The following is a 12563-nucleotide window of genomic DNA, read 5'->3' as shown; positions in this document are numbered from 1 at the left end:
GATGAGAGTCCAGTAAATCTTACACTTTTATTGTGGTACTCTGTTTTTTAATCATCCTGGTGATGAGAATGTCATATATTCATGTAGTTAATTCAGTAAACCAATTATATGTTGAACTTTAAAGAAATTGAGAGAGATTGACTATCTAGAGAGTATCTGGAGTAGAATAACCAAGGTGGTTGAGAAGCAAGGAGACATATCACATTCATATTCTGAACACCATTAAATTTTAGCACTTGGAATTATGAAGGAGGGAAGCTGTAAGAAGTAGGAGGGAGAAGAGGGAAATTGGCATGATTCTGCCTTCAAGAAGCATGTAATCTTAAAGGAAATAAGATTTACATAAATTGTTACTTAAAATAGGAAGTGAGGAGCATCCGGATGGCTCCTGGTTAAGCAACCAACTCTTGATTTTAGCTCAGGTCATGATCTCATGGTTTGTGAGTTCAAGTCCCACATTGGGCTCTACTCTGACAGTGTGGAGCCTGCTTGGGATTCTCTCTCTCCCTCTCTCTCTCCCCTTCCCATCTGCTTTCTCTCTCTCTCTCTCCCTCAAAATGAACTTTAAAAATAAATTAAATAGGAAGTGAGAGGTGGAGGAGAACAAGGAACACTTATTTAATTCCCACTGTGTACTTGGCACTCTGTTAGGTCTTATACCTGTGACATCTCACTTGGTTCTAGCAGCTCTATTAAAAATTGGATGATAGCTTCATATTACAGATGAAGAAACTGAATGTCAGAAATTTGTTCATAGTAATATCTTGAGTCAGGAGCCAGGATTTGAACCTTAATTAATCTTATTTTAAAGCCTAAGCCCATGTTACTGACCACATGGCCTTCCCTGAGCACCCCAGATAAAATGCTATGAAACTTCAAAAGAGAAACAGGAGAAAGAAGTTATGTTTCACAGTGGAAGACTTTATGTTCAAGGTGCATTTGAACTGGGACCTAATGGAAAGTAAAGGATTTAAACATAGCAACTGATGGGAAAGAGGGCATTTTTCACCTTTCTCCAAAAGGATAAAGACAGATAACATATGAAAATCATTGTAGAAATTAGAGATATTTAACTTAGAAGAAGATATGCGTGAAGATTCTGTATTTGAAGAAGGAATAGATTTATTCTGTGTTGTTACAGAGCATGGAACCAGGATTAGTAGAGAAGATCTATAAGGAAGTAGATATGGAATCCTGTGTTTGCTCCTTATATGAGACTATGTAATTATAACCTAAATATAAATAGTGCTTTACCATTTTTTTTTTTAACGTTTATTTATTTTTGAGTGAGAGAGCACAAGCAGGGCAGGGACAGAGAGCAGGGGCGAACAGAGGATCCAAAGCGAGCTCTTTGCTGACACCAGGGAGCCCTATGTGGGGCTTGAACTGACAAACTGTGAGATCACAACCTGAGCTAAAGTCAGACACTAACCGACTGAGCCACCAGGTAACCCCAGTGCTTTACCATTTATTAAACACTTTCACATTATCTCACTTGATGTTCACAACCTTGTAAAATGTGTTGACTTTAACTGCATTTTACAGATGGAAGAAGGTGGGGCCCAGAGGGCCATGTCACTTGTAAAAGGTTACTTGGGTATTAAGCAATAGGCCTGACACTTTGCAACTTATAATAACTAAAATCTTTCAAAAGTGTTACAGATAGACTCATGAAGTTTTTAGACCAGTAATTTTTTATTCTGGAAGCCCTCCTACTATGAATATTGAAAATGGGTTCTTTGTGTGATTAGTAAGACACTTGACTATATCAGGATTTTTCAGTTTCAGCAGCCTTGGCACTTGGAGCAGATAATTATTTGTTGTGGGAAGTTGTCCTGTGCATTGTAGCATGCTAGCAGCTTTCCTGGCCTCTACCCACTAGATGACAGTAGTGCTCCCCAGTCTTGACAACCAAAAATATCTCCAGACATCGTAAGATATTCCCTGGGCATGGCACAATCACTCCTAGTTAAGAATCACTGAACTACATAATGTTTCTGGCTACTAAGACGGTTGGCCTTGCCAGTGAGATCACTGTATTTTTTTCAGTGATGTGTAAGAAATTGAAGAGATGAAAAAGGTTCCAGAAGAGTGGAATCATACAGCATAGTTCCTGTTTTCGAAGTAAGAACCAGATGATTCTGTAAGCTAATCCCTGGTGAGAATAGTTTTGATTCTTGTTAAGTTCTAAAATAGATTACAGAGGTGGATTATGAAGACTTTTAAAAAAAAGTAGTGATTACTGTAATGTGTCATTGATAGAGTGCCTAAATACAGGTGATTGCTTATAAACTCAAATTCTCTCATACTGTCTCGGTTACTTTCATGATAAATAAGGTACTGTGCAGTTAGAGCAGGTGATATATTTAAGTATGCTATGATCGTTCTTATGGATCAAATGGAGAATGATAAGCTTAACAGTGGTATGGTGAGATACAAGAAACTGGTAGCATATACCTAAAGAATACTGACCAAGAGGGATGTGGCTACCTATGAAGGTAGTCTTTTAGTATGAGATATCTTCTCAGTATTTGCCCTGTTCAATATTTTTTTTTTTTGAACCAGATGAAGATGTAAAATGCATGGTAATAAAGTTTGTCAATGGCACAAAGCTAGGAATTCTATCACAGACTTCTGGATAGTAGAATAGTATCCAAAAAGATTTCAAATACTGAGAAAATGGACTCTCAAAATATGCGATGTGAAAGGAATATACATTATGTACTACCCTTGCATTCAAAAATTCAGCTGCATAAATAAAAGGAAAGAAATAGCTTTGAAACAATATAGGTAAACCAGAGATCTATAATCAACAGTAAACCCAATATGAGTCAGCAGTGTCACTTGAGTAACAGAAAGACTAAGGGGAATTCTTTTTCCTGGCTGTGTGCTATTTTGAGTAAAAATGTTATATGTGCTATACTCATGGATAAGATTTTCCTGGGTGTGTTGCATTTAATTCTGGGTATAAGTGTATTAAATGGAGAGTATCTAAGATGGTGTGGGAAAGAGAAAATGTAGAAAAGTGAGGTATTAGTCTTAGAATCGAAAGAATTGTCATGTGGAAGGGAAATTGGATTTGTTTGTTCTGTATAATCCTAAGAAGTAAATTAGGACCAGCGAGTGGAAGAACAGGAGAGAAGTTTGTTTCTCATTGTTAACTGAAATCTAATAGTTAATATCTGCCCAAAGATATGGGTGGCCTCACGAGATAGTGATTACCTATCATTAAATGTTTTTAGGCATAGGTTAGTTGACTAGTTAGCGCAAATGTGAAAATAATATCAGTTATGTATTTAGATTGCTAATTTTCAAATTTTTTTTTCATCAACAGACCTTTTATCAAATTAGTTCTTACATACCCCTATACACAAACACACAAAAGCACAGCTGCTCGTGCTGTAGTGAATGCCTGCCCACACTCTCCCTTGAGGACCTCAACATCTGCCCAAGCCACCCAGGATTATCTGTGAATATAAAGAGCAGTGTAAAAACCAGCTAGCTAAAGCTTATGAGTCTTTTCAAAGCTAGTTTAAAGCATATATAGAGGTGTGTGTGTGTGGTTGTGTGGTTACTGTTTGGAGAACTTTTTTTTCCCCACAAAATAGTGTATTTTGAATACTCAAAGTTAATAAGCTCAGAATTTTAAAATATACTAATTTGTTTTAAACAGTCTTTTTAGAAAAAATGTCAAACTTAGAGAAAATTTTCATGAGTAAAAATAGCATGCTCATGGGCCCTTTACCCAGATTCACTTATTATTAATATTTTGCCCCATTTGCTTTACTATTTGCTGTCCCATTGCATATATACACATGATGATTTGTTTCTCCTGAACAAATTTGAGAGTAAATTGCCTAATTGCTAAGAATGAAGATAGTCTGTTACATAACCATGGGACACTTAATCATTTTCAGTAAACTTGACTATATTTAATCTACCATCCATGTTCCACTTCCATTGTTTGACTCAATAATGTCCTTTATAGCATTGTTTGAGAGAACTATTTTTAAGAAACAAAAATTCAAACAATACGGAGGGGTGCATGGGTGGCTCAGTCGGTTAAGCATCCAGCTCTCGATCTCAGCTCAAGTCTTGATCTCAGAGTTGTGAGTTTCAAGCCCAGATAGAGCCTGCTTAAAAAAGAAAAAAACTGTTTGTCCGGGCCAGCACTCAAAAACATTTAAATTAAATGGAAAAAAAAAAAAAGCATAACTTTTCTAGTACAAACACTAACTCAGTAATTTATATATATATTAGTTCAAATACTACTCCATGGAGACAGTGCCTAGAAAAATGATCTTTATTCTTTTAAAATATCAGAATGTTTAAGAACTGGAGTATAAAAAAATTGAATTTTTGTTTTTAATATTAATTAAACATTGATATGTGGCCATGGAGGAATATGTCATAGATATCTGGAAAAAGAAACAGGACTTCAGTTAGAAATACTTTTTATGAAAAAAAATATATTTGGTTGAATTCTACATTTATGAGTAATTTGGTCAGTATAGAGTTTTTTGACAGCTTAATTTGTACTAACACACATTGTCACTGACTTGAAAAATAGCCTGTTGTGTGGAATTTTTATTTTTCAAATATGGATTTCTTTTTAAGAAGGAGGGTAATATAGAAATTTTGGTAATACATGAAGAAAAATTCAAACTCCCTTTATATTTTCATCCTAGTACAAGGACTAGACACCATTGTAGGATGTTCTCATCCAGCCTTTTACTTCAAAGTTATAATCTTAGTGACTGTGTACATTTGTATCCTACTTCTTTCCCTTATCTCATTAAATATTTAATTTTGTATGTTACTACAGTAGTCTTTATAAACTTTAATATTTTCTTGCAATGGATGGATATATCATGATGACTAAAAAGTCTCTATGATTGAATATTTTGGTTGTTCCCAATTTTTGATAAACAATAAAATGCATGTGCCAAAGTGAATTTACTACATCAAAGTGCATTGATAAACCAACAGAGGACCCATAGCTAGAATATATAAAAGGCTTCTACAAATCAGTAAGAAAGAATCTAATTTTAAAAAAAGAATAGACAAGCAGCTTTTAATCAGGTACTTAGCAAAATGGCATGTCCAAATGCCAAATAAGAATGAGTGGACGCTCATCATGACATTACTCAAAAGGAAAATAAAAATTAAACCATAACAGGGGCACCTGAGTGGCTCAGTCAGTTGAGGGACTGACTCTTGATTTCAATTCACGTTGTGATCCCCAGGTTGTGGAATCGAGCCCCATACTGGGTCCAGGCTGAGTATGGACCCTGCTTGGGATTCTCTCTCCCCCCTCTTGACCCTTTCCCCCCAACCTCTCTCTTTCTCTCTCAAAGTAAAAAAAATATTTAAAAAACATAATAAAGTATGACTGCATATCCCAGGAATTGCAAACATTAAAAAACAAAAGGATACCACCTATTAGTAAAGATGTAGGGAGGCAGGATTTCTTGTACGTGGCTGGTGGAAATGTAAATGGAATATCACTGCTTCAGAAAACATTTTGGCATTGTGTACAAAGTTGAATGTAGAGACATAAACTAAATTCCATTAGAAATTTATACCTATGTATGTTAAAAGACAGGTACGAGAACTTTTATGCAGTATTGTGTATAATAGCCCCCAAACTCACAACCACCTAAATGTCCCATTATTAGTATTCATGCAACAGAATATACTATACAGCAATGAAAATGCACCAACATGGTGAATAAAGTTCTCTTGTACCTAATTGATATTTGTACTATACTGTTAAAATTACTTCTTTTGGTAAATAGACCTGTGACTATCACTGATGCTTTTAAATTTTTATATAATAGGACTTACTTAAATCCATTGTTTTGAGAGTGAAGAAAGCAATAGAAGATGATGTTTTTATTCCTCTATATCCAAAGAGGTAAGAGCTGTTAATATCTAGATTATATGAAATAGCTAATCATGTAATACAGATTTAAGAAAGTAATGCAAAAGGAACTATATTAAGTGTTCTCAAATATAAATACACCTATTAAGATGCAAGTTAAGATTTCAAAAAAATATTAGTCACATTTTGTATGCCATGTATGATGCCTGACACCTGGACAGAGGTTTTTTTATGTTAAGAACATGACAGGTGGCATCACAGAGTAGTTAAGTCCACAGATTCTGGGAGCCGAGAGTTAGCATTACTAGATATTTGACTTTGGGCCTTTGTGTGCATCAGTATCTTTGTATGTAAATTCATGCCTACTTTACAGGACCTTTTGAAGATAAAGAGAGCGCTCAGAACAGTGCCTGGCACAGAAAGCCAGAAAGTATCTGTGAATTGTGGATTTACTTTATGAAACAAGTAGGGTATTTTTGGTTTTTAGTTTTCCTTGCCTGAGAAGACAGATCTAGAAGAATGTTGCTAAGGTCGATGTCAAAAAATTATTGCCTATGCTCTCTTCTAGGATTTTTGTGGTTTTAGGTCTCACATTTAGGTCTTTTAATCCATTTTTGTGTATGTGTGGTGTAAGTTTATTTTTGTGTGTGTTGTTAGAAAGTGGTCCAGTTTCATTGTTTTGCATGTTGCTGTCCAGTTTCCCAGCAGCATTTGTTGAAGAAACTGTCTTTTTCACTTTGTATATCTTGCCCTTTTGATTGTACATCAGTTGACCATATGAGCTTGGGTTTAATTCTGGCTCTGTATTCTGTTGCATTGATCTATGTATCTGTTTTTGTGCCAGTACCATACTGTTGACTACTACAGCTTTGTAATATATCTTGAAATCTGGAATTGTGATACCTCCAGCTTTGTTCTTCTTCCTCACGGTTGCTTTGACTTTTTGTGGAGTTTCTGTGGTTCCATACAAATTTTAGTATTATTTGTTCTAGTTCTGTGAAAAATGCCATTGGTATTTTGATGGAGATTGTATTAAATCTATATAGATTGTTTTGGGTAATACAGACATTTTAACAGTATTGGATCTTCCAGTCCCTGAGCATGGAATTAACTTTCCGTGTGTTCTTGTCGTCTTCAGTTTCTTTCTTTAATCCATAGTTTATAATTTGCAGAGTATAGGTCTTTTACCTCCTCGGTTAAGTTTATTCCTAGATATTTTATTCTTTTTGGTACAGTTATAAATGGGACTGTTTTCTTAATTTCTCTTTGTGCTACTTCATTATTAGTGTAGAGAAATGCAACAAACTTCTCTGTATTAATTTTGTATCTTGTGACTACAGAATGCATTTATCAGTTCTAGTAGTTTTGGTGGAGTCTTTATTTCCCCCCCTTTTCTATAGGAAAGGAGTACAATTGTAACCATTGTCTTGTACCTTACTTTTTTTTGACTTAGTACATCTTTGAGGTCATTTCACGTCATCACAAGAGTAGTTTCTTCATTCTTTAAGCTGCATAATATACCTTCATATAATGTACTGTAACTGGTGGGCATGTGAGTGATAAACCATTAGCAACAATGCTAGGAATAATTTTATAGACCTACCATTCTGTATACGTATAGAAGGCATTCTCAGAAATAGGGTTGTTGGATCAAAGTGCACTTGTAATTTCGATGTCATCAGAGCATTCCATGTACATTCTGTTAATGTGTTAAGGCTTAGTTTGGTTAAAAAAAACTGAGTTTTTTTAAACTCTGGTTCTGGAAGATTAACAGTTTGCATTTTGTTCTTTCTCTGTTTCAAATTAGCACTATAGAAAACAAAACATCACCACATTCAAAGTTCCAAGAAAGACAGTTCTGGTCGAGTGTAAAGGTAAGCAAAAACTACAAAAATAAATTTTTTTAATTTTAAATCCAGAGTACTATAGAGCAGAGATCATCAAACTTCTGTAAAGGACCAGATAGTAAATATTTTAGGCTTTGAATGCTATACATTCTCTGTTGAACCATTTAGCTCTGCCTTTGTAGTGCAAAAACAGTTATAAACAATTTGTAAACAAATGAGCATGGCTGTATTTCAGTAAAACTTCACTTCTGGACACTGAAATCTCAACATCATAATCTTCACGTTACCCTTTTACTTTTTTTTTTAATCATTTCGAAATATAAAAACCATTTTTAGTTTATCGGCTCTACAAAACCAGGCAGTCAGCTAGATTTAACCCATAATCCCTCATTGTCCTATCCTGGTCTAAAAGATAAAGGAAGGCAAGCACCTGGTTGGCTCAGTCAGTTAAGCATCGGACTCTTGATTTCAGCTCACATCATGATCTCACAGTTTGTGAGTTCGAGCCCCACGTCAGGCTCTGCAATGACAGCACAGAGCCTGCTTGGGATTCTCTCTCTCTCTGCTCCGCCCCTGCTCAGGCACATGCTTGCTTTCTCTCTCTCAAAATAAATAAACATTTAGAAAAATAAGATAAAGGATGAAGTCATGGCTAAATTAGTGGTAATAGGGAGGGATGGTAAGAAGTTGGGTTCAGAAGATACTTAGGATAAAGCACTGAAAGTACTTAATGACTAATTAATTACATATGAAGACTATGTAGGGTGCCAGCCAAGTTTCTGACTTTGGCAACTTGGTAACTTATAATGACATTCTTTGAGGGCATTGGAGGGGATACAGTAGGAATAGGTTTGGAGAAAGATAAAGGTCTGTTTCAGATATAGTGAATTGAAGATACCCGTGAGACAAATACAGGAATAGATATAGGTGTCTGAATTGCAGGGGACAGATCTGAGCTGGAAATTTGGGAGTCAGCCACATCTAGGCAGTGTTTGGAGCCATGGTCAGAAATGACAGCCTCTAAGGAGAGGTTCATGAGGTGAAGTACGAGAAGAAGGCTCAGAACATTGGGAAACACTGACGTAAGAGGCAGGCAGAGAAATGAAGTCTTAAAAGAAACCTTAGAATTTATTGTGAAGCTTAGAGTGGTCACAAGAGGGTGGCATCATGAGAACTAATCAAAGGGTTTTTAAGAATGAAGGCAGGGTATTAAATGCCACCGAAGAGAATTGGGAGAAAGACTGAAAATGTTTACTGGATTTGACAACTGGAAGGTTGTAAGTGACCTCAGCAAGTCTAGATTTTAATAGGGTGAATCCATTATTTATCACATGGTTGAGTCAGGGAAAAGACTTCCCAAGAAGAGGGAGCAGCATCAACAATGACACGAAGTGTGGAAAGACACTGCAGTAAATATAGCACAAAGTGTGGAAAGAAAATGGAAAACACCATAAAATGCACTGAAAGAGATGGATTTGGAGGAAAAAAGGCAACCAGTGTTAATTTTGTTAGAATTTCTTATGAGTGTTTTACCCAATTTATCTCCAGACTCACAGATTATTAATCTTATATATCAGAGCAATAAGATTGTCTGCTTTGATGGTATATCAGGATCATCCATTGGTAACAGTAGCACTGGCTGTGTTTTTTTGAGTTGTCTTTTTCATTCTTTTTCTTTTTTTAAGTGTTTATGTTTGAGTGAGTGGAGGAGGGGTAAGACAGAGGGAGACAGAGGATCCAAAGCGGGCTGTGTGCTGACAGCAGAGAACCCAGTGCCAAAGAACCTGATGCAAGGCTTGAACTCACCAAGTGTGAGATCATGACCTGAGCCAAAACCAAGAGTTACACGCTTAGCTGACTGAACCACTCAAGTGCCCCAGTACCACTGGCTTAACAGTAGTCCTTTATGAATCCTTCCTTGAGTCCTGTGGTCTTCCCCATGGCCCCAGGCTCTGGGCATGTAAATTGAGGAGGAAAATTTTTGATCTGGAAAGGAAGGCTCCAGTTAACTTATTTGAGATGGATTTGGGGTGATAGTCCTAAAAATTGAGATAGTATGAGCAAATATATAGAGTTTGGAAAGAATTAGGTAATTGATAAAAAATCTTTTCTGCTGTTTCTAAAATTGACACGTCTGGGGTGCCTGGGTGGCTCAGTCAGTTAGGCATCCGACTCTTGATTTTGGCTTAGGTCACCATCGCACAGTTCCTGAGATCGAGCCCCATGTTGGGCTCTGCACTGACAACATGGGAGTCTGCTTGGGATTCTCTCTCTGCCTCTCCCCTGCTTGCTTGTTCATGATCACTCACTCTCACTCTCTCTCAAAATAAATAAACTTTAAAAAATAAATAAAACTGACATTTCTACCAGTATTAATAAGGAGAGTTTAAAAGAATTTGACCAGTGTTTTATGTTTGCTGGAAACTATTACAGTTTTTCTTTAGAGAAACAGCTACACATACTCACTTGATACTGTACTTTAGCTTTTCCGCAATATTCTTCTTTGGAATGGACTCCTCCCAGATGACACATTACAAGAACTAGGACTCGGGAAGCTGCTGAATCGCTACCTTATGACAGCTCTTCTTACTGCCAGTCCTGGGCCAGATGTTGTTAAAAAGTGCAGCCAGGTAAGTATGTAGGAATGGATTCTTAAAATCTGTTTTGTGAGGTACAGCTCAGTCAGTAGAACACGTGACTCTCGATCTCAGGGTCATGAGGTCAAGTCCCATTTTAGGTGTAGAGATTACTTTTTTCCTTTAAAGTTTAAAATCTATTTTGTAACAGAATAATTAAAATTGTGGTACTCACATAATAACAAATCAATTTAATAGACTAGAAACCCAAAAGCAACCAACACCTCAGTAAGAATTAGTATACTGGTTTGAATTATCACCAGCAGGGAGAAGAAAAAGTAGTAAATAGTGGTAAACCAACTAAAATAGTATTAAATCCTCACTTCTCAGTAAATACCAATATAAATTTCAGATGAAATAAAGTATAAAAATGAAACTATAAAATATTGTACCAAGAAGATAAATATAGCTGATGGTAAGGGAATCCTTTTGAACTTAAAAAAAGAAATGAGCAAAAAAAGGTAAGTGATTTGATGATGAATGTGTAAAACTTCAGTGAATCAAAAAGCATTAAATATCAGGATTATTTATTTGATTATTGTTAAAACTGAGGATAGGTTCATTGGGGTTACCATACTTATTCCTTCTCCTGTTTGAAATTTTCTACAATGAAAAGTTTAAAAGAAAGGGAGCTGAAAAACTGATAAAAGTTGTAAACCATAACAAGGATTAATATCTACATTTTTAAAAAGCTCTTTAAAATTAGTAAACAATTCAGGTATTCCAATTAAAAATGGCCAAAAGACATGTAACAGGAAATTCACCAAAAAAAGAATATATAAAAATAATTTCTAATAATTCCTAAACACATAGAAAAGATTAAGAATACTAATAATCAGAGAAATGCAAAATAATACAGTAAGGATATTATTTTACCTGTTATGCTGGCTGGGTTTTGTTTTGCTTTGGTTTTTTTGTTGTTATTTCCTAATTGCTTGTATTGTCAAAAGCATGAGGAAACCACAGTCACATCATGTCAGGGGCAGCTCCAACGTGTGGTGCAGAGGTTCTGAGAAACAGTCTGCTGCTGCAACAGGGGATAGAACTCTGGAGACTTCTGGCATGATGGCTACAAAACCTTTAAAGTTCTTACCTTTGACTTAGTAATTTTACCTCAAGGAATTTATCCTAAGTGAAAAATCCGAGATGCACATAAAAATTTGTTAAAACAGAAAATTCAGCGGAGTAAATTTGAGATCTAATGAATTGGGCAGCATTCCACATAGCAAGCAGAGACATCTCTCAGGAGTTGTACAAAATGGAAGATTTTCATAAGAAAGAGGGTGGAACAAAAAAGCTATTAGCAAAAGAAAAGGATTGTTTCAGGCCAGGAGTTTGTCTTATACTGGGGAGGAGAAGGCCATCTTTTTAATCATGATGACAACCTCACTAGTGCCTCTCCAGAAATTTCAGGATTGAAGGTTAAGAAGTGGCATTCCTGGGCTGACTTGAAACTACAGTGAAGTCTTGGGTTGGCTGTTGTAAAGAGCTGTTTCTACTGGAATTTAAGTACAAAGAATATTATTGTAGCATTACTTATAATAGTCAGAAACAACTTAGATATCCAAAAACATTGTTCATCAGATAAGTCATTTTTAAGAATTTCAGAATATGGAAAGATGTTTGTAATATAAACTTTAAAACAACATAAAACATTGGATAGCAATTCCTACCCCACTCTGATTTCTTGGGCTATGGTTTTTATATCACATAGTTTTAAACTACATTATCTCCCCAAAATTGAATTCAATGCCCATGCTCTGTACTTCACGTTCAGTTTAGTCCTCTTTGACCAGAAGAGTCTATTATCAGAAGTAGAGAAGACGACACAGGACATTCTCTCCACAGCTTGTGGCTAGATAACCATGCTAAGACAGTGAGGCTTTAAGTCCTGGGATCATTTATGGAAAAGTGAAGGAGTTTTGTGGAAATCTTATTGAAATTGGTGATACAAACAAGTGAAAAGCGTGTGCAAATAACTTTACATTTCAGTGCAGTAAGGGCTAGTATTTAAACCTTGGAAAAGAGCTAAATATTTCTACCCCTCGGCAGTCCATGTTTCCCCATTTTTTCTGGATAATTGAAAAAGGTGATTAAAGAATAGGCTAAATCTTTGCCTCAACTGTGTTTTGAAAAGCATACATTCCAGAACTTCCACTTAACATTTTGTAATGTGTACAGGGTATATATTCCCCC

General features: G+C 35.8%; 1 protein-coding gene across 5 annotated transcripts in view; it reads left to right on the top strand.

Annotated features, from left to right (window-relative positions):
* Positions 1 to 12563, top strand: part of GCFC2 (GC-rich sequence DNA-binding factor 2) — a 128993-nt gene that overhangs the window by 113882 nt on the left and 2548 nt on the right. For 2 of the 5 annotated variants that reach the window (XM_049651798.1, XM_049651796.1), the window contains exons 13-15: positions 5841 to 5917; positions 7692 to 7758; positions 10215 to 10365. In XM_049651798.1, the coding sequence (XP_049507755.1) occupies positions 5841 to 5917; positions 7692 to 7758; positions 10215 to 10365 (295 nt within the window). Of the gene's footprint in view, positions 1 to 5840; positions 5936 to 7691; positions 7759 to 10214; positions 10366 to 12563 lie in introns of those variants that run through there. The other 3 variants (XM_049651795.1, XR_007462264.1, XM_049651799.1) reach the window with 3 other exon arrangements.

Source organism: Panthera uncia (genome assembly GCF_023721935.1).
Source record: "Panthera uncia isolate 11264 chromosome A3 unlocalized genomic scaffold, Puncia_PCG_1.0 HiC_scaffold_11, whole genome shotgun sequence".
Classification (NCBI taxonomy): Eukaryota; Metazoa; Chordata; class Mammalia; order Carnivora; family Felidae; genus Panthera; species Panthera uncia.
Note: the sequence above shows the minus strand (reverse complement) of the source record. Positions and strands in the feature narration are given on the sequence as shown.